This window comes from Pleurodeles waltl, chromosome 4_1 (genome assembly GCF_031143425.1).
Source record: "Pleurodeles waltl isolate 20211129_DDA chromosome 4_1, aPleWal1.hap1.20221129, whole genome shotgun sequence".
NCBI lineage: Eukaryota > Metazoa > Chordata > Amphibia > Caudata > Salamandridae > Pleurodeles > Pleurodeles waltl.
This window is the reverse complement of record NC_090442.1, coordinates 19,188,136-19,209,390: the sequence shown is the minus strand read 5'-3', so window position 1 is coordinate 19,209,390 and position 21,255 is coordinate 19,188,136. Positions and strand designations below refer to the sequence as shown.

At 43.2% G+C, this 21,255-nt stretch overlaps 1 protein-coding gene across 1 annotated transcript in view; it reads right to left on the bottom strand.

Moving 5' to 3' along the window:
- LOC138286922 (uncharacterized) overlaps nucleotides 1–21,255 on the bottom strand; it is a 244,649-nt gene that overhangs the window by 169,896 nt on the left and 53,498 nt on the right. The window contains 1 exon segment of the mRNA XM_069227306.1: nucleotides 5,096–6,278. Coding sequence (XP_069083407.1) covers nucleotides 5,096–6,278 — 1,183 coding nt within the window.

The window sequence follows — 21,255 nt, the reverse complement described above, 5'->3', positions numbered from 1 at the left end:
AGAGGTGCAGGTCAGGGGAGTGGTCACTCCCCTTTTCTTTGTCCAGTTTCCTGCCAGAGCAGGGCTGGGGGATCCCTGAACCAGTATAGACTGGCTTATGCAGAGATGGGTAGCATCTGTGCCCATCAAAGCATTTCCGGAGGCTGGGGGAGGCTACTCCTCCCCAGCCTTCACACCTATTTCCAAAGGGAGAGGGTGTGACACCCTCTCTCAGAGGAAATCCTTTGTTCTGCCTTCCTGGGCCAGGGCTGCCTGGACCCCAGGATGGCAGAAACCTGTCTGAGGGGTTGGCAGCCGCAGCAGTGCAAACCCTGAAAAGGCAGTTTGGCAGTACCCGGGTTCTGTGCTAGAGACCCGGGGGATCATGGAATTGTCTCCCCAATGCCAGAATGGCATTGGGGTGACAATTCCATGATCTTAGACATGTAACATGGCCATGTTCGGAGTTACCATTGTGATGCTATACATAGGTAGTTACCTATGTATAGTGCACGCGTGTAATGGTGTCCCGCACTCACAAAGTCCGGGGAATTTGCCCTGAACGATGTGGGGGCACCTTGGCTAGTGCCAGGGTGCCCACACACTAAGTAACTTTGCACCCAACCTTCACCAGGTGAAGGTTAGACATATAGGTGACTTATAAGTTACTTAAGTGCAGTGGTAAATGGCTTTGAAATAACGTGGACGTTATTTCACTCAGGCTGCAGTGGCAGGCCTGTGTGAGATTTGTCAGATCTCCCTATGGGTGGCAAAAGAAATGCTGCAGCCCATAGGGATCTCCTGGAACCCCAATACCCTGGGAACCTCAGTACCATATACTAGGGAATTATAAGGGTGTTCCAGTATGCCAATGTGAATTGGTGAAATTGGTCACTAGCCTGTTAGTGACAATTTGGAAAGCAGAGAGAGCATAACCACTGAGGTTCTGGATAGCAGCGCCTCAGTGAGACAGTTAGGCATCACACAGGGAACACATACAGGGCACACTTATGAGCACTGGGGTCCTGGCTAGCAGGGTCCCAGTGACACATAACAATCATACTGACAACATAGGTTTTTCACTATGAGCACTTGGCCCTGGCTAGCAGGATCCCAGTGAGACAGTGAAAACACCCTGACATATACTCACAAACAGGCCAAAAGTGGGGGTAACAAGGCTAGAAAGAGGCTACTTTCTCACACTGTCCTAGACATACATTGCAGTATTCTCACTGAAGAGTTGACAGAATATGAGTGAATTAATCAATCAATATTTATTTTAGAATCAATGTTCATTAGTGTACATTGCATGAAAGTGTTACTTCAATAGTACAGAAGAATACATTAATGACAAAAATGCATTTAACATTAGTTATTCGATTCATAAACAGTAGTAGGAAAACAAGGAACTGCCACACCAAAAGTATAACTTACATCTAATGTCTAAAAACTAACTTAAAGGAATCCATAGTTTAAAACACCAATGGCTAAATAACACTTGCAAAAATATCTTCCAGTAGCTTCCGCCAACATATGGATGACGTGAATTGTTAGGCTAATGATGTCAATTTATGACATAAAACTAACATACTTAGACAATTCCCCTCTAGTTTCAGTATGTTTCATACTTTTGGCCAATTATTACCAAACACTTGGGTCATGTGATATTAGGTGGAAAGGTATTACATATTTACAGTTTCTCACATTAGCTTTTTTTTAAAAACAAAAATAGCGTTATTTTCATTTTAAGGGCAACAATACATTGACAAAAGCAGCTTGCAAAATGCAATTCTGTTTTCTTATTATCTGTCTGCTTGGATCACACAACTGGCTGTGTGAGCGACTGTGTGCAGCTCCTTATTCTGCACATCTGCACTGAAAGCTAGAGACAGATTTCTTATAAATCAACAAACCATTTAAATTATTCAAACATCCTCACTGCCATCTGCCCAGATGCAGAAGGCAATTCTGTGAACCACTGCCATGCCACGCAGACAGGTAGGCATGAGGCTAGGAATGAAAACGTTATTTACCTGTGGCAATGATCCAAATCCCTAGGAGGTGTCCCCAAGACCAGTCTCAATGTTTGCAGGCAAATGAGATGAGATTCTAGCTTATTGACATAGCACATCACTGCAGAGATGTCTGCCAGGATCTGGACAGACCGACCGTGGATGGAGAAGAAAGCCTTGAGTGCCCTCCACATTGCCTGCAGTTGTAACAGAACCTGTTCTTCCAGAGTCCAAAGGCCTCTGATCACCAGATCCTGTAGACGAGCTGCCCACCCTAACGTGGAAACATCCATTACTACCATAGCCATGGCTGAAGGGGGAGCAAAGGTCATCTTGCCACTCAGAGGCATCACTGTAGGGCCCACATGTGCCAAAATTCATATAAGACTAGGAGAATGCAGGAACCCATCAGACCTAGGAGTCAGGGGACCTACAATACTGGGACTTTCACACTGTGTTGGAAAGAGGGAACCATTTGCCCTGAATGTCTGTAAGCCTCTGAGGTGGAGAAGAGTTGTGTCCAGTACTGACCTTATAAAGTTGAGTCGCTGGACGGGAGTTGGGTGGGATTTCGCCTCATTTGTTGAGAAACCCAGGTCGAACAGTAGGGCTACTCGAATGCAGATTGGGAGATACCACCTTTGTCGATCCAAGTCTGATTAGCAAGTCATCCAGTTACAGCGAGAAAATAGGTGTGCCCAACCTTCGGAAATGCATTGTAACTACTGTGATCACCTTTGTGACAACTCGAGGTGCTGATGTTAACTCAAATGGTAGCACTGCAAACTAGGAGTGCGTAGAACCCACTACAAACAAGATACCTCTGATGCAAATGCAGTATTGGGATGTGGAAGTACGCATCCTGCAGGTCGAGTGACAGCATACAGTCTCTAACTTCCAAAGCCATTAACACTTGAGCTAGGGCCTGCCTCTTGAACTTTTTCTTTTTGAGCTGTAGTGTGGTCGGAAGCAGTGTCATCTGCGCTTCTCATTCCTCACCTGGGCCATGAAGAGCCTCGTCTCATGGTCCTTGATGACCTTTGGGTGCTTGCTCTGGCAGTAGTTATAGGACCGGGAGCCGTGGTCTGAACCGAGGCACTACTGGCAGAGGAAGTGGGGATCTGTTATGGCCATCTGCCACTCTCAATACCATCAGGGCCTGAACCCCGATCTCTTGGGAGAGGACAAGGTACTGCACTTGTTGGAAACATTTCTGTGAGAAAACTCAAGACTCTTTGAGAAAGCGAGCTCCAGACCTGCACCAAGAGAAGAAAAAAGGTAACTGACATCCTTGTGCCAGGGTGAGTGCTATATGGCTTCGGTAACAACACTGAATGCCACCTTTGGCACCAATGCAATGCCAGGCCCCCCACCGGCAATGTGATAGCCTTGAAGATTCCAGATCCAGACTGGCACCTGGGGATTATGCTATAGGTGAGGAATCGTCAGGTAGAAATATCCATCAGAAGTGATCTCTCTTCATTGAGAGGTGCAGCGACACTTGACTCTCATTGGTTCACTAAATCTTCAATGTGAAAGATGCCAGGATGTACAGAACTCTGGCGGCATAGAGGTGCTGTGCTCATTCTGGTATTTAACAGCAAGGAACAGTTTCATTTCCAAGTTCTGAAAGGGACCTCGCCTCAAACTATCACTACCAGGTGCTGGTGATCGGCAAGAGGTACTCTGCACTTTGCTACTATTAATTCAGAGGAGTGCGTTCGTTTTTAGCCAGCTTTGGCTACTGAAGATGTTTCCTTTTCTTTCTTCTCACATGAATATTTTATCGGAGAACTCCTTCATCTACGCAAGGCTGGGTATGAGTATTTGGTGGCTCCAGCAACACAACAGCAAATTTCAGATGATTCAGAAAGCTGCCGCCTATCTTATTTGTGGTCATTCTTTACTCACGAGGCAGCACCTACTTTTAAAGTCCTTCCATTCACCAGCAGAGTTTATAAAGTGAGGGTTCGTTTTTGCTTATAAACATAAATCTGAATATCATTTCTGTTTCTTTTCTTCTCAATCCAGGTTTCATTTCTAGTGCCAAGGTTTCAGAAATGTATAGCATGGAGTCAATAGTTCTGGATTCTAGCTTCTAAGAGCTGGAATTCTTTACTTCTAAAGATTCCATTTTTACTTAACCGTCAAACTTTCAGAAACCTATTAGGAACTAAACTTTTCAACATCTTTTCCTCCTATCAATAATTTTGCCAATTATGCATTCTATCCTTGCAAGAGTCAGAATATGGTTGAATGATTCTCTGCAAATAAGAAACGCATAAAATATATTGAGCCCTCCAATCTCCCAAGGATGCAGCTGTTGAACCCCACTGGGGAAGTACCACTATGGTGGGTGCATTTACGAATGCATGTGATGATGGAAAGAGCATCCCTTCTCCAGCATTAGGTCTTGGGAGGTAAATGCCGACTACTGCAAACATTAACCCAGATAGTTACAGCTCACATTTCTTACTTTCACTTCTCGTGCTTTTGGGCACTGTTGTCTTGCTGCTGTCACTGAACCATCAATGTTGCATAAAGCGCCCAAACACCACAATCAGCTATGAATATTCTCCAGTGTGTGCTTGTTTAATCGGTTTGAGTGTGTTGGGTTTATATGTTTTAGCACTAATACCAGAAGTTAGCTGAAATACACGTTAGTCCAAGCATTGGTCATAGTGTTGCTTTTACAGGCAGCATGAGCAGGTGTGCTTCGGTGTTTTTCTTTATAACTCTACTTCATCGAAGAAAAAAACACTTTTCCTTTTAGTCCACACTCTCGTGATGTTTTAATGTGTTGCTTGCAACTTCTTTTCTTTTTGTTAAATGTAAAGACATGGAATAATCAATCACTGAGAACAGACACTTTTAAAATTCTACAACTATCTGTGTGTTTTTATTTACTTACTAGCCGGGGCTTCTATCATCTACTTATCATCAATTGGCATTAGAATGTCCCACATATTTGTAATGTTATCATCTTCGGAAATTCATCGAATAAAGCTCTTCTGTTATTCACTGCACTTCAATAGTTTTTAATCTTTGTGTGTTCGCTGATGTGTTTGTAGTTGTGATAACCGACTAAAGCTCTTCACACATTCACTGCAGTTCTCTGTTTTTTCCCTTGTGTGTTTGCTGATGGCTTTGGAGGTGTGATAACTGACTAAAGCTCTTCACACATTCACTGCAATGGTATGGTTTTTCCCCTGTGTGTGTTCGCTGGTGACTTTGCAGGCATGATAATTGACTAAAACGTTTCGCACATTCACTGCATCTGAATGGCTTTTCTCCTGTGTGTACTCGCTGATGTTTCCTTAATGTTGAAGATGCACTAAAACTACTTCCACACTCACTGCATTGGTATGGTTTTTTGCCTGTGTGTGTTCGCTGATGTTTTTGGAGATCTGATAATTGACTGAATCTCTTCACACATTCACTGCAATGGTATGGTTTCTCCCCCGTGTGTGTTCGCTGATGTCTTTGGAGGTGTGATAACAGACTAAAGCTCTTCATACATTCACTGCAGTTGTATGGTTTCTCCTGTGTGTGTGTTCGCTGATGCTGTTTTAGGTTTGATAAAAAACTGAAGCTCTTTTCACATTCACTGCACTTGAATGGCTTTTCTCCTGTGTGTATTCGCTGATGATTCCTTAATGTCGAAGAGCCACTAAAACTACTTCCACATTCACTGCAATGGTATGGTTTTTCCCCGGTGTGTGTTCGCTGATGGCTTAGGAGGTGTGATAACTGACTAAAGCTCTTCACACATTCATTACACTTGAATGGCTTTTCCCCAGTGTGTATTTGCTGATGTTTCCTTAATGATGAAGATGCACTAAAACTATTTGCCCACTCGATGCAATGATAAGGTTTTTCACCTGTGTGTGATAGCAGATGTTTTTGGAGATTTGATAAATGACTGAATCTTTTCACACATTCATTGCAATGGTATGGTTTCTCTCCTGTGTGTGTTCGGTGATGAATTTGTAGGATTGATAACTGACTGAAGGTCTTCACACATTCACTGCAATGGTATGGTTTTTCCCCAGTGTGTGTTCGCTGATGTCTTTGCAGGTTTGATAATCGACTAAAACCTTTCACACATTCACTGCATCTGAATGGCTTTTCTCCTGTGTGTGTTGGCTGATGGTGCTGTAAAAGGGAGGAGAAACTGCATGTATATGATTCTTCTTTCTTGGTTAGTGTCTCTGGGTCGGGTCTATATTTGTCTACAGCCCATGACTGTGTTTCCTGATGTGCCAACATGGTTATAAAGCAGTTGTATTATTCTCACGTTTCCTATATTTCAACGCTTTTGGGTAAAGATTAATCCTCCTCCTTTTGTTCGGTGCACACTGGGACCGTCCGTTGTACTGAAGACAGCAGAACTCCTCTTTCCTTTACCCTTCCGTTGTTTTATCCACTCCGTTGTGCTTTACTCTGGTTCCTGTGGTGCAGCCATGAAGCGTTTACGATACACCTAGCGCACTGAATTAAGGCCTGTTATCATTTTATAATCAGAGCATTGTGGTTGTCACATCATACAGATCCCGTGATCAAAGCTGGTGTTGGTCACCAGTTTATTCAGGAGGTGGTTTGTCAGTGTTGTTTCCTTAATCTTGTAGAGGTCTTTTCTTAGTCTTGTGGTGTGAAGTTGCACAGCTCAGACTCTTATGTTTACTGAATTGTCCTTCAGAGCTTCTTCCAGCATTTATCTGTCTATGTTCAGGGTCCTCAGTCTCTGACTGCACTGATGTTTTCCTGAATCCTGGAGTTGATTATTTCTGACCATTTTTGTAGATTTACAGAACCACTGTTGTTATTCATAAGCATTTCATGCATTCAAGGCTTGTTTCCTGTTGGATGCAAAGAGATTTACAATTATGAAATGCAAAAGTAACAGAAATTGAATACACAGTATTTAACTGGCATAAACATCATCTCTCCTTTACCATCTTTGAAACTCAGCAAGGGTTATTTCACTATAAACAGATATTTAACTAAATGTTCTATTGATCATGCCACATCTTACTTTTGTCTGAAAAGGAGGTGATTTACCAGTGTTCGCATAGTAACTTAGTAAAGAAAGGGCGAGGGGTGATGTAATGTTTTGAGTAGTGACCACTGATGTCATGTCACACTGCTTTGCACCTGGTTTAGCTGCCTATTGGCTTTAACGTGGCATTGGACATGACATTTTGTATTCAGTTTAGCTGCCTATTGGCTTTATCGTGGCGTTAGACATTGCAGTTGAGGCATTGCAGATGAGCTGTGTTTTTCCACATGGTAAACTAAGCTTGTGTTTTTCTCCCACCGAACACTATCATGATAAAGAAGCGCATATTTAGTGTTTTTCTCTAGTGCAGCCTTGGGAAAAGCAAGCCTTGAGGTCTTGGCCAACCTTTGACACTTGTTTTTTTTCCAACTCTGACCTACAGTAGCCGGCATATTTTTTTGTAATAATTCCCCTCTAAGAGGGAGGGCTTTCTAGAAAGTTCCCTCATAATTATTCAAAGATATAAAAAAAATGACTCTGTTCAGTAGCGATAAATTCCGAGACTTCAGCGGGTGTCAGCTGCCTGACCTGTCCTGTGGGGGTGGAAAATCTCTTTCTCGCAGTTGAACAGGAGTCGTTCTTCTTGCTGGCATGAGAAAGATGAAGCATTTGGTGGGCCCTACTACGGTGATGAATTTTTATAAATGATTTGCTTTGCATTGCATATGAATATATATCTACAGTATATATCAATATATAAGTGTTTGTATACTTTACATGTATATATTTGCTGTTTATAGATTGGAGACTTTTTATACATAGTCTCACGTTGTGGTTGCACATTTTGGAAGTACACTTTTTACTAATCAAACCTTCCTTCACGAACCTTGCAAAAAGCTATAAAAAATGTCTTCTTCAGATTAAGAAGTGCATTCCAGAGAATCTTTTTGACTCCTTTCAGTGTGCATATCTTGGCTCAGTCAAAAGTAAAGCAAAACAGGTGACTTGTCTCGAACTACTGAGACCACAACCACATACTGCAAGTTGCCAGGTTCAAGGATCCCTGGTGTATCTCCAAGGCCTCAATTAACATGTATTCAGACTACACTACAGAAGTACAGAGTCTCAGAGGTTCATTCTTGCTGGTCACAGGGAAGCTCCAGCAACTCAGCCTGAAATATTCTCTTACATACGTGGCCAAATTGCCTATGGTGAACTCTGAATGCACCCTATGTTTCACAACACCTGCAAATGCCTGCGGCTGGCTGTCTCTCCTCAAAACCGACTGCAGTCTTTTAGGGAAAGGTTATAGCTAACAGATTTATACCACTACCTCCCAGTTGACACACCCGGATTGAAACGCCTACACACCAAATAGGAATAATTTCTTAAACCTACTGCATCTCTTCTGAATCATGGAAGAATGTGAGTGCACAGACCTGTTCCCTACAGCCCTATCTCTGGATATAGAGAAGGCTTTTGACACCTCAGTGTGGCCCTACCAGACTGCTGTGCTAGAGAAAATGGGCTTTGCCCCAGAAATACTACATAGGATAGGTATAGTACATACCAACCCAGTGGTTCGGGTGCGCACATGCGGTGAGATTTCTACTGTGGTCAGTATACATCGGGGCACCAGGCAAGGCTTTCTATTGTCAAGGATCATATTTGCCCTAGCGATAAAACCATTCACAAACCTGGTGTGTATACAGAGGCCACAGTGGGGGAAACCAATCGGTGGCTGTTTTGCTGGATGCGGGTTATGCGCTGGTGTACCTCCACGAACCCCACGGAACCCTCCCACAGGTGATGTAAAGGTTTGAAGATTCTTGAAGCATGTCAAGCTTAAAACTGAAGTCCTGCTTGTGTAGTCTTACACAACAAGAGTGCAGGGCTGCCTCTCCTGGCTCTGGGGTGGTAGTACATTCAAATATTTGTGGATAAATATATACCATTCTGAGACAGATTTGGTACAAAGGAGCCTGGTGAAGGTCCTGGCTGGCATGCGCAACTCCTTGATATTCTGGGGATCACTGCCTCTCTCTCCCATGGGCAGAATGACGATAGCCAAACTGCTAGTATTTCCCAGGTTACTGGACCATTTTTCAGCACTGCCTGTCCAGTTGCCAACATGCTTCTATCAAGACCTTAATTCTACCCTCATCCACCTGATTTAGGGTTCGGTTCAGAAGAAAGCAGCAATGCACAAACTATATGCTCCATTTGAACAAGGGCTGGGTGCCCCCAACTTCAAACTCTACCAACTGTGGTGGGCGACACAGTGCCTAGCCGGACACACCCTTACCGGTCAGTTGTTCTCTTTAACTTGATGGCTGCCATAGTGTCATGTAACAGGGACTAAGGCGTCTCCCTTCCTTACAGCCCAGAACGCATGAGCTCCTGGACGTCCACACACTGCACTACGCATTCTACTGCTCTCAGGGGATGACTTGAATGATGCACTGTGATTCTTATGCGTTACAACGCTGTTGTACCATGAGTGTTCTATATTCTTATAAAGAACTACTAGAAAAAAATGTAGACACTTTATGGTTGATTTGAGCACTTCCAGAGAGAGTGTCGATCTGATATGAACTGGCAGAAGGTCCCAAAGTGTCCAGGCTTTGGCAGTGATGGACTTTTCGAGTGTGGACATCTTTGTTATATGAGGAGACTTGAGAATTCTGTTCTTGCATTGATAGCTCGAGCCTTCTTGACGAGATGGCTGTGAGTTTAATTAGAGAGTCAGTGTGGGAGGCAATATGCTGATCACACACACTGAACAAAGCTTCCATGAACTGTGTGAGGACCTCAGTTGGAGGAGGTTACTCATAGGATTCCAGGCAACACGTTTGTAGTGAGCAGGCAAAAGCCAAACATTCAAACGCAGAAAGCATTGTTAGGATGCTGTCACATACTTTTTCTGCCCCATTTTTGTGCTAAGCATTTTATAAATTTGCACATTCTTTCACAGATTAATTCCTTAAAAAAACATGTTTTTGTTTTTCATTCCCAATATATACATCTGCATGGGAAGAAACATCCCTGGCTTCCTGCCAAAACCTTCCAAAGAAGTCAAGGAAAAGCACTAATTTCAATCATCCATCTGCACAGGAAGTGACATCACTGGATTTGTCCATCATCCATCTGCAGAGAAAGTGACTTCACTGGATTTCTGGATTTCACAGAGGAAGTGGCATTAGCCTTCCCCCTTCCCAGGACCCATGGAAGGCACTCTGTGGGCATGCGGCTGTCACCCTGAAGGTGTGTCAAAAGCAAGCCCATCTGCACCTGATCATGCCTGGACGATGCCCAGCACCAGGAACCCTGGTCCTCCCCAATCCCACCACTACCTCACTGAGACCCTGTATGCCCTCAGCCTCAGCCGCCCTTCCACATGCTGTTGCCTTACCGCACCACACAACATCAAGGAAGTGTTCTCCTGCACTTCCTGCAAGTTTTATGAACTTACCACACCCATCACACACCGCGTCTACACCGACAGCACCCAACAATCCAATCTCTCACACTCAAACATTCCTGCAAATAGTCACACAATGCTCTGCACTCACATGCATGCTCCTCAACATCCGCTTACTCACCAACCAGGCCACAGACATCCTGGACTAAATGCCCCATGCCCTGACCTACATTTCTCACAGAAACCTGGCTGAACCCCTGCATCAGCACCCAACATCACCACAGCCATCCCCCCAAGGTACAAGATGACCAGGCAAGACAGACTTCATAGGCTTGGAGGCGGAATTGCATTTGGCCACAAGAAAACCATCAGTGGGCACCACCCCTAGAGAAACGTCATACTCCATAATGAAACACCTGTTATTCAGAGCGCGACGTCTCAGCCAACTTCACCCTAAGCAGCATTCTCGTCTGCAGACCACCAAGACCACACAGCAACTTCACTGACTCCATCACAGACACCGTCACAGCACTTGCCATGGACGCTAGAAATTACATCCTGCTTGGAGACATGAAGTTCCATCTGGAAGGCCACTCCAACTCCAACCCAAAAGCACTCATCGAAGACCTTGGAAACATGAGTCTAGGCCAAACAGTAAAGAGACCTACCCAAATTGTAGGAAACCTCCTGAACTCTATTTTAACCACCTTTGACAACATCAGAATAAGGGAGCCCACAGTTTCCTGGACAGACTAAGCCCTCATTAAGTTCACCATGCCAGTCCAAAACACACACACCACTGCCAGACCAGCCTGCAAAAACAGGAACAGCATCACTGTCAAGGACTGGAACACAGCGCTCAATGCCCACTGACCTAAAAACGACAACAGCTTCCGAAAAGCCATCATGAATTTCAACTATTCGATCACTTCCTGCACTGACTCCCTCGCTCCCTCCAAAACGGTAATACAAGATCTTGACTTCAAGCCAGTTGGTACACTGAGGAAATGTCACTGCAGACAACTAGAATGCAAATGCAGAATGTTCAAATCTACCCTGAGATGCTGCTACTGAATGATCCAGACCACGAAACATGGCATTATAGCAGACCACATTGAGGACAGCACCAGCAAAAGCAAAGAAATCTTTGCCACTGTGAAGGATTTCACCTTATCAGCGGCCACCTCTAACTTGATCACCCCCTTGCATGACCCCTCTCAATTCTTCAGCAACAAAACCAGTACCATTTACAGCAACTTCAACCTGCTACCGGACCCGACAGACCTAGTCAAATGTCTCCTGATCTTATCCAAAGAAACAATGCTAACCAAATGATCTGTCATCACCCCAGAAGAAACCGCCGCCTCCATGAAGTCCATCCTCTCAGAGGCCCTAATGGACCCCTGCCCTCAACACGCCTACTCCAGAGGACATCAACCCATAAGTGCCATGTTCACACCCATGCTGAATGTTATTGTCTCTTCAGCAACCTTCTCAGATGCTTAGAAACTGTCAGAGTCTTGGCGGTACATGCTCTAGGGCTTGTGGAGATCCCTTGCCTACCTCAGGGCTACTCAAGCAATGCGCAATTACTTTGTGGAAAAGCCCACTGGTTGCCGAGGCCACCAAATGGTGGTCCTGTTGTGAGTTTGTCAGCTAACGCCTTGACCTCTGCCTGAAATGGGGTCTACAAGTGCTGCAATATGCGATCAATATTGCCTGCTGTAATTCAATATGGGAATAAATATTGCCAGTTATTGCTGCCTTGAAACCCTGCCTGTGTTAGAGTTTACATTTACAACAATATAAAAATAATATTGGCTGCAGTGATTCAAGGCGATATCTAATGTTGCCTGTGGTTGCCGCCTTGGACCACTGCCTGTACTGGGGTTGCATGCAATGCAATATGCAATAATACTCCACACTGTGATTCTGTGATTAAATGTGGGAACTAATCTTGACCATCATTTAGTTCCAGAGAAGGAATGTGTCAGCACTATAAATCCCAGAAGCAGGGAGCGGTGGCCATCGTCGATGGGGCTAGTGTTTTAACCGCACGCTCACTATTCCAGGAACCCATCAGAGAATCAGCTTCTTTCCTCGGTTCCAGCGCTAAACTGGGTCTCTCAGTTTTGTTGACATAGTTCAATGGACAACGTTTCTTCAACTGAGCGCTTAGGTAGCAAGTTTGCTCATGCTGCAAGTGATCCGGCATTCACTTGGGACAGAGTAGATAACCCTTGGTAGGGGTTGAGTCGGCGGAATTCCTTAGCGTTTCAAGCCTTGGCATAGTTCTGGTTCTAAATCAGAAGTAGAGATTAAATGTGAGCTAATTTCTTGTGCTACCAGTAAAGAACATTATTGATAGAAACTATTCCAAGAAAGGCAGTTCAATAGAGACAGATTAGTTTGACTTTGAGTAAAGAACCTGACTCATGAATGTTAGTTTAGCTAACTGTCTCTCTCAGTCAGGTGACTTAACCTGGGGCATTGAACAATTGAAGAAGAGAGAGAGAAATGTTTAATGGAACTCTTATTGGTATGTATACCTGTAACAGTGTCTAGAATGGAGTGTAGCTAAGGTATTAAAAGGTATGCGTTGAACAAGTGACTTCATCGGATCCCCCCTATCTTACAATCTATTATTAAAAGATCCTGTAAAGAGACTGAAACCTTCAAAACAGCGGGAAAGAGATAGAGTGGGTAAAAACTCACTCCTTCTAAAGTGCGGAAGATTTTACAAGAAACTCAAAAGTCAGGTTCCATCTGAATATTATGTGTGCTCTTTTTTTTCATATCTCCCTCCTGGCTGTTCCTATCCTCTAAACCCCTTTCTCTTGCCTGGCCACTCAAATTCTCTGCGCTAATACAGCATTCAGAGTTGGTGGTGCATATCGATCTTCGTTCAGACACTGAGGAAGGACCGGCCTGACGGAAACACACAATTGTTCCCTCACAGCTGAAGAAACACTCCGCAGACCCTTCAGTGCTCACCAACTACAGGCCGGTCTCCTTGCTACCATTCCAGGCCAAGGTCTTAGAGAAAATGATCAACAGTTACCTCATTGAATACCTCAATGAACACCAGCTCCTCAACACCACTCTACAGCATGGAAACAGCCCACATCTCTGCCATGAATGATATCCGCATGACTGGACAGAAGAGACAAGGTGTCCTCATCCTCCTGGTACTCTCTGCAGAGTGAGGCAGTCTCTCACCCCATCCTCATCCAACGCGTACACAACATCAGAATCCAAGGAGATGCACTCCGATGGATCTGCTCTGCCCATGATCTCATCTGCGGAATTCCACAAGGATCTTCCCTAAGCCTGACCCTCTTCAATGCATACATGATCCCTCTTGCCAGAATTAATCGCTCTCACAACATCAACGTCCTCTCCTACACTGACGACACACAACTGTTTCTGTCTCTCATGGTCAAGACACCCAGTACCTTTGGGAAAGGTGTCACTGGAAAGTAGATAATCTCCCCTTTCTGAAGATATCTCTGCCCAGTGGATCCTTCCTTGGGAATTGCCACTTGGGAGCGATACCTAAGCGGCCCCTTGGGAACAGGCTTGTATTCCCCCACCACCTCCAAATATCTTGGTCTTTCTGTGCCCTGGGGAGAGGAGGAGGTGATTGCCCCTGATATGCCACGGGGATGGGCAGAATGAGCACTAGACAGCAGGGAAAAAATATATATATAGGGGTGGGCGCTGCCTGCCCCAAGCATGGCCATGCCCTCCCCCCAAAAACGACAGCATGAGTCTTTCTGCCCCACCTGGAGGGGGGTGCGATGGGCGTGTTTACCCTCAACTGCCTGGGAGGGCTTGAGGGGATGCAGAACACTCCCTAGACACCAGGGAAAGTTATGAAGAAAAAAAATCTGGGGTGGGTGAAGACCCCCACAGGCTTGGCCAAAAAGTGTGTCAGCTTACAACACCTGCCCCACTTTCTTATGCCCTAATGTCAGGTGGACTTTCTGACATATTTGGGGGAACCTCCCCAATTGGTACAAGCCTCTCTCCTGCCCCCATTAGGGTAGAAAAACACTATTAACCCTTTGTGGACGGGATATGGCTCCATGCCACTGTAGCCTCCCCTTCCTTTTGTTTGTTTTGGCTCAGTTTTGAAATGGCTGGTGTTTAATGGGCTTTCTGCCCCGAGGGACAGCAGACTGTTGATGAATACTCCTATCCACCCAGCCTGGTAGAGCAGAAAGTCAATAAGGTTGTAGGGTGGTGCAGAGCTCAGACTCATGCCCAAGGGAGCACCCCCACCCCACACAAAAAACACTGCATAAATGCAGTCCCTGGTGTCTAGTGGGCTTCCTGCCCCTCCCCCAAATGTCATATTAGGGGTAAATGCCCCCATCTTCCTCCAGGGGGACAAAAAGACTGCCTGTGGCTTTTAGGGTGGGAGCATTGTCATGCCCATGGTGGACAGCCCCCACGCCTGTATTTATTTTGTTTTGCAAATGTTCACTGGTTCCTAGTGGTCTTTCTGCCCCACCCCCCAGGAGGGCAGATCGGGGGTGATCGCCCTTATCAGCTTCACAGGTGGGGCAGAAAGACTTACTGCTTTTCTGGGGTGGGGCATAGCCATGCCCATGGTGGGTAGCCCTCACCCGTGTAAAAAAATAAATATATATATATATATATATATTCCCTGGTGTCTAGTTGACTTTTTGTCCTTCCAGGTGGTGAGATTGGGGGTAATCATCCCATCAGCTCCCTAGAAGGCAGAGAGACTGATGACACACTTTTTCCCAAGTGGACCATAAGGGGAACTTTTGAGGGCAAAACTACTAATCGAAATAAATATGTAGTTTCTGCATTTTGGATCCCAAATTAGTTGAAATGGTTCATTAAACATGGGAGCTCCTGTTGTGATAAGACTCAATTACAGGGCAGCAGTTACACAACATTTTGAAGACAGAGGTGTCCATGATAACAGGGGAGCAATAACATTTGTTGTATATCCTGCATATGCCTTTGAAATGTTTTCCTCAGGGGTGGACTTTGATCCTGTACAGCACCAAGCATATCCTGATCTGGAGGTACCACTGCTCGATCAAGATCACTAAGATTGGTTTGTTGGTCACATACCGCACACACCTCAGAATGTCGGACTGGGTTCCCTAAAGTGGGGGCCTCCTGGACCCATACTGGCTGGATACACACAGTATCCTAGATAGGTGAGTCAGACAGTGTGTACTGCAGAACAAAGCAGGCACAGCAGTTTGAGTACGACCTGCACCACAGACACCGGGTTCCGTACAGAGAATCACTCCATGGACCATAAACGTTATTACGGGAAAAGTGCCACTTATAAGCAACAAAACTGCCTCCTGGATTGCTTACAACATCAAACAGACAAATGTTGACTATGTGATGTCCGTAGGAATGGTGCCACCTTCAGAGGAGTTTAACACCTGGGGAAGTATCCACACGACTACGCACTGCAGACCCTCACTGGCGGTACCACCTGATGTACTAAGGTGAGTGCAAAGCTGCACTAGCTCTAGATCTAGGATTGAAATTAATGGAAAATCTTAATACAGTTTCCTCAATCACTCTCAGCAAAGAAGCAGCGGCTTTGGGAATTTGCCAGAGACTCTCAACGAGCATGAACAGGAGTTACCTAAAATAATTTTGGGTACATATACATCTGAGGGCCGTGATACCTTGGGATGCCAATCTGTCAAAACTGCATCTCAAAACAAAAAATGAGACTGAGGCTTCTGGTAAGGAAAACACAACACCAGAGACTAGAAAGAGAGTAAAAAGACTAAAAGGACAGTAAAACAAAAAGATTGGGACTGGATTTCCATCCACTCAGGAGTCAAGCCAAGGTGGCTACAATTTGAGGGACTGTGACAAAATAGAAAAGCCATATTGGCATCTATACGCTGATAGTCTTTCTTCCTATTCTTCTCGGGCCGCGAGGACTGGACGGATAGAATACCAAAGAAAAAGCGAGTATACTATGCAGACAGGCGAATCAGGACATAACGCTGAGGTTAATAAAAAGAAAGAAGAGAACAGCTGGAACTCCATTACTCACTTTAAAAAGAAAGACACTTGATTAGGTAAAAAATGTCCTGCAAACTACGGATACTTTTGCGAAACATGACTTGGGTGACAGCGCTAGTGGACAGCCCAGCTGAGGGAAAATAGTGCGCCAGACTCTTTGAGAACTTTTGTTGGTATATCAGACTGAAGAATATGCACAGGTTCAAACTCCAGATGGACATATACATTCTCCAGACAGGGTTTAGATTATAGAAATATTAATTGAAGGGGATATGCCACAGAAAATTAAAGCCATATTCCTGCTGCATTTATCAGAAGCCGACAATACCATTCTTGCAGAGGATCATTGTCCTCCATCCTTTCTACGGGATGCACACTCAGGAGAGGAGGTAAAATCATTATTTCCCTCATACATGCCTGAGGACCTCAGGGAATGTATACACATGAGTGAGCTTTAAAGCAAGCTCCAGCGCTGTACAGAAACCAAGTTGTCTAAAAAAGCAGGCAACAACGGTAAAAGGTAATCCACATCCCATTCGTCTTGAAATTTGTTTTCTATTCTCACATTCAATTGCTAGGTGCTTCTATGTTACAAAACATCTGTTGCCCTGATGTGTAGCGTCTAACCAGAATAACTGTTTAGATTATTAATACCAACAAAACATAACGGAGCACTCCAAAAGAATTGTCACATAATTTAGAACCATATTATTTTGCAATACATTTAATAATATATGGTATCAACACAAGGCAGTATAGTGGACTGTGAGTAAAGCGTCATATCACATGCAATCTGATTGTACATTACTATAGTTCATGACTGTAAATAAAACATCATATTACATGAAAAACGATTGTACATTAATATGGTTCATGAAGTATGACAAAAAAATTTGATCTGAATGTACATAAAGGTTGTAATGTCGATTAAGAGATGTTGCTGGGTAGATTGAAGTATCAGCCGACAGGTGTTTCGTCTCAGAATTGAGACTTCTTCAGGGCAAGAGCCTAAACACAATATGTCTCAAGCAATAGATGATAATTGCATCCTGATAATCTTTCACAAAAACACCCAAGAAAAATGTAGGTTGCAAGCGCTTCTGTGAAGGAACATTGTAAGAGTCTTCCTATTGTGGACCCGGATGGTCCGTTTTATTCCATTTATTTCGTAACTATACGATAAATCAGTCAAGAAAACTCCAGTTGTGTGTATTGGGTAGATGAGGTAAATGCGGTTCCAGGAAGGTATTAAAGTTTTGCCGGCATGTCCCTCGGCTAGTGAAAAGTGTCCGAATGAGGCATGAAAATAACATCATTTGTACGGCTGTAGCATAGGTAATCATATGCATATGAAAAATTGACAATTGATTGATCATTCAGATTTCAATGAGTGTCGTGTGAGATCTTGAATTACGGAAAGTGGTACAATTCACTATCTTGATTGATACCTAGATCCAGAGCCCGTAATTTTATAATCCAACTTCTTTGATGGGACGTGACGTGATTTATTCCCAAAAATGTGATGTTCGGCAGCTCATATCTTATATGTTTTTCATTCATGTGTCTAACCAGGGGAGAGGTCAAGTCATTATTTCGTGGTGATCTCATATGTTCTTGAATGCGTTCTTTGAGTGCCCTAGTGGTGCTGCCATCATAAATTATTCCACATCCACGTAGGAGAACCCACATATCACAAATTTTGTGTTACAATTTATAAATGAATTGATCAAGTAGGATTTGCTTTGGTTGAACTCATAATTTTAAGTCTTATGCATTGCTAAATTACACATATTGCACTTTCCACATTTAAAAAATCCATTGGGTAGAGCTGGTAACCATGTTTTTGTAGTGGTTTCATGTCGAGGAGGCAAAAAGCTGTTACACACCCAATCTCTAATGGTTCGGCTCCTCTTATGTATCATTTTGGGTTTGTTCGGAATGATCTGTGCCAATGTGGGTATGTGCCAATGTTTAGATAGGATTTTATAGATGGTGTTACTATCCCTACTAAAAGGTGTGCAGAAAAGAATATTACTTTTCCCTCTTAGTTGTTTTTTTCCTGCGTTTCACCAAAAGAGATGAGTGTGTCACCTTGTTGTCCTGGTCCTGGCTTGGTTGATAGTTTCATTTGAATAACCTCTTTGCCTGAATCTTTGCGAAAGGCAGTCTAACTCTTGTTCACAACCTTGTGGATCACTACAATTTCTTGTTTTCCTTATCATTTCCCCAAAGGGTATTGAGGATATTTGACATGTCGGGTGAACACTGTTAGCCATTAGTAAGGAATTGCATGCTGTGGGCTTGCAATATAATCTGGTATGTACTCTATTATTATGGCTAGAAATTTAAATATACAGAAAATGGATAGACTTTGTATCAAATTCAATTGTCATGTTAATATTAAAATCACTGTTATTCAAATATTCATGAAAATCTAACAACTGTGATTGGGTTCCTGTCCGTATAAGTAGAATATCATCAGTATATCTGCCCCAAAAGTATATGTGTTCCATCAAAAATGGGGGCCTTTGGACCAAAGATGTATCAGTTCAAAATAGCCCATATACAAATTAGCATATGAAGGAGAAAAATGCGAGCCCATGACTACTCCCTGGGCCTGTCTGTACCACTGTCGTTCGTGGATAAAAACATTGTGATCCAGAATAAAATTGATCATATCAATGAGCATATCTATGTGTTCCATGTAGGAGCCTGATCTTTTGGATAAAAAGTGTCTTACAGCTTCTATGCCCTGTTTTTTTGGGATGTAACTATAAGGAGATGCAACATCCAAAGTAACCCACAGCATGTCAGATGACCACTGCAGATCTTCCAATTTATTCAGAATGTCTTTGGTATCTTCAATGAAGGAAGGGAGATTTTGGACAAAAGGTTTAAGAAAGATATCTACGTAGTCAGATAGTCTTTCTGTAGAGGAGTTTATGCCTGATTTGATTGGACGACCCGGTGGTTTGGCTCTATCTTTGTGTATCTTTGGTAAAGTGTAGATACATGGAATTCTTGGATAGGGATTCCAAATGTATTTATGTTCTAAATCAGTGATCAAGCACGAGTCCAGCCATCCATTTAATAATATGTTGAGTTGTCTGGTGATATTGGTCATGGGGGTCTCCTTTAATTTGATATACGCTATTGTATCAGATATTAATTTCAGCAACAGAAAGTTGTCTATCTAGTAGGACAATATTACCACCCTTGTCTGCTTCTTTAATAACAAGTGATTTATTATCACAAGTTGTTTTAATGCTGGGTGTTCCTGATAAGTTAAATTGTGTCAATGTTGTGTCTAGTTTAAACGTAAGTTGCTTTCCAGTTTTAAAAAATTCCTTGTTACCAATTTGCCAAATACACCAATGACATTATGTGATGCAAGACCAGGTATAAAAGTAGCTTTAGGTCTTAAGCGACTCTCAAGAGTTATGGCTTGACAAATATGTAAATCCTGCAATATTTGGGAATGTTCTGATGGTACGGAGTCCTCCTCCTCTAGAGACAATATTAATTGGATGTTCAATATATCTTGAATATTGTGTTCAATAATGGGTAGATTCAGATCATTGGCCCCAGGAGGGATATCTGTTTCACGAAAAAAAAAAATGAGTTTCAACTGTCTTATGAACTTAAAAAGGTAAATGTGTATTTGTGTTGTATCAAAGTGAGTTAAAGGACAAAAGCCTAAACCTTTGCTCAAGACACTTATTTGGTCTTGTGTCAATGGATGACTAGATAGTTGACAACAGATATGTTTCCAATAGGTGAGGTATCTTTGTATGCACTCCCTTCCTGGGTAGACAATACATTTAGGTATGTTGATTCTTGGACTTGGCTCTGGTTTGTATGCCTGAAGTTTCCTTTATTTAGTTTCTTCCTTTTGTCCCTGTGGGTCTTTTTTTAAGTTTCTGGTTGGGATATTCGGTAAAGGTTCTTTTGTTCCCTAACCTGAATCTTTCTGCTTCATATAAAAAAACGAGAGGAGCTACTTTCCTCTGTTCTTGAAACTGTATGGGCACTGTCACAACATTAACTGCATTGTGTTGATACTGTAACCATATATTATTAAATGTATTACAAAATAATACAGTTCTTAATTATGTTCTATATAGAAACCAAGTATGGTGGTATAAAGAATCTATTCTACGTCATTACTGAGCCGCAAATACAGGCTCAAAATCCTCAAAAGCCAGAAGCAGATAAAAGCTATCTGGGATCAGCTGAATACCACAGCATTATAGTGCCTTGTAGATGTACATTGAATACCCCTTTTTTCCCAGATTGAACATACAGAATAGTTTTAGATTAACGTCACACACATACGCTGTCCAAAAGGCTCATAGCTCAGAACTCATGATGAACATGGTGCGGAAAAATATAAGTTCTCACAAAGTACAGTGCTTAAAAGGGAGCATCTAACCTCTTTCTCAATTCAATTTTTTTCTCAATTTGATATTTTTTTTGCATTTTGAAAGAAATAACATGGCACACATTGCATTACTGGATGAAGCAGTGTAAAAAATAAGACATGGGAAACACAACCCCTACACTTTCTCCAAAGGCAAAGGTTACACAGCTAGTATGACCCAGCTTAACACGTAACAAAAAAAACCTCAAGGCCCCTCCAATCAGCCCAAGTGGGACAAATCGATCGAGTTGGGTGTTTGGTTCCGGAGAGCTACCTTCTGCATCCAAGGAAGTCAAAATATTTATCTCAGATGCCCACAGAGTCTTGGACATCGTCACGTGGAGCCCCCATTCTCTTTGTAAATGTATGGAAGTAGTGAAAGGAG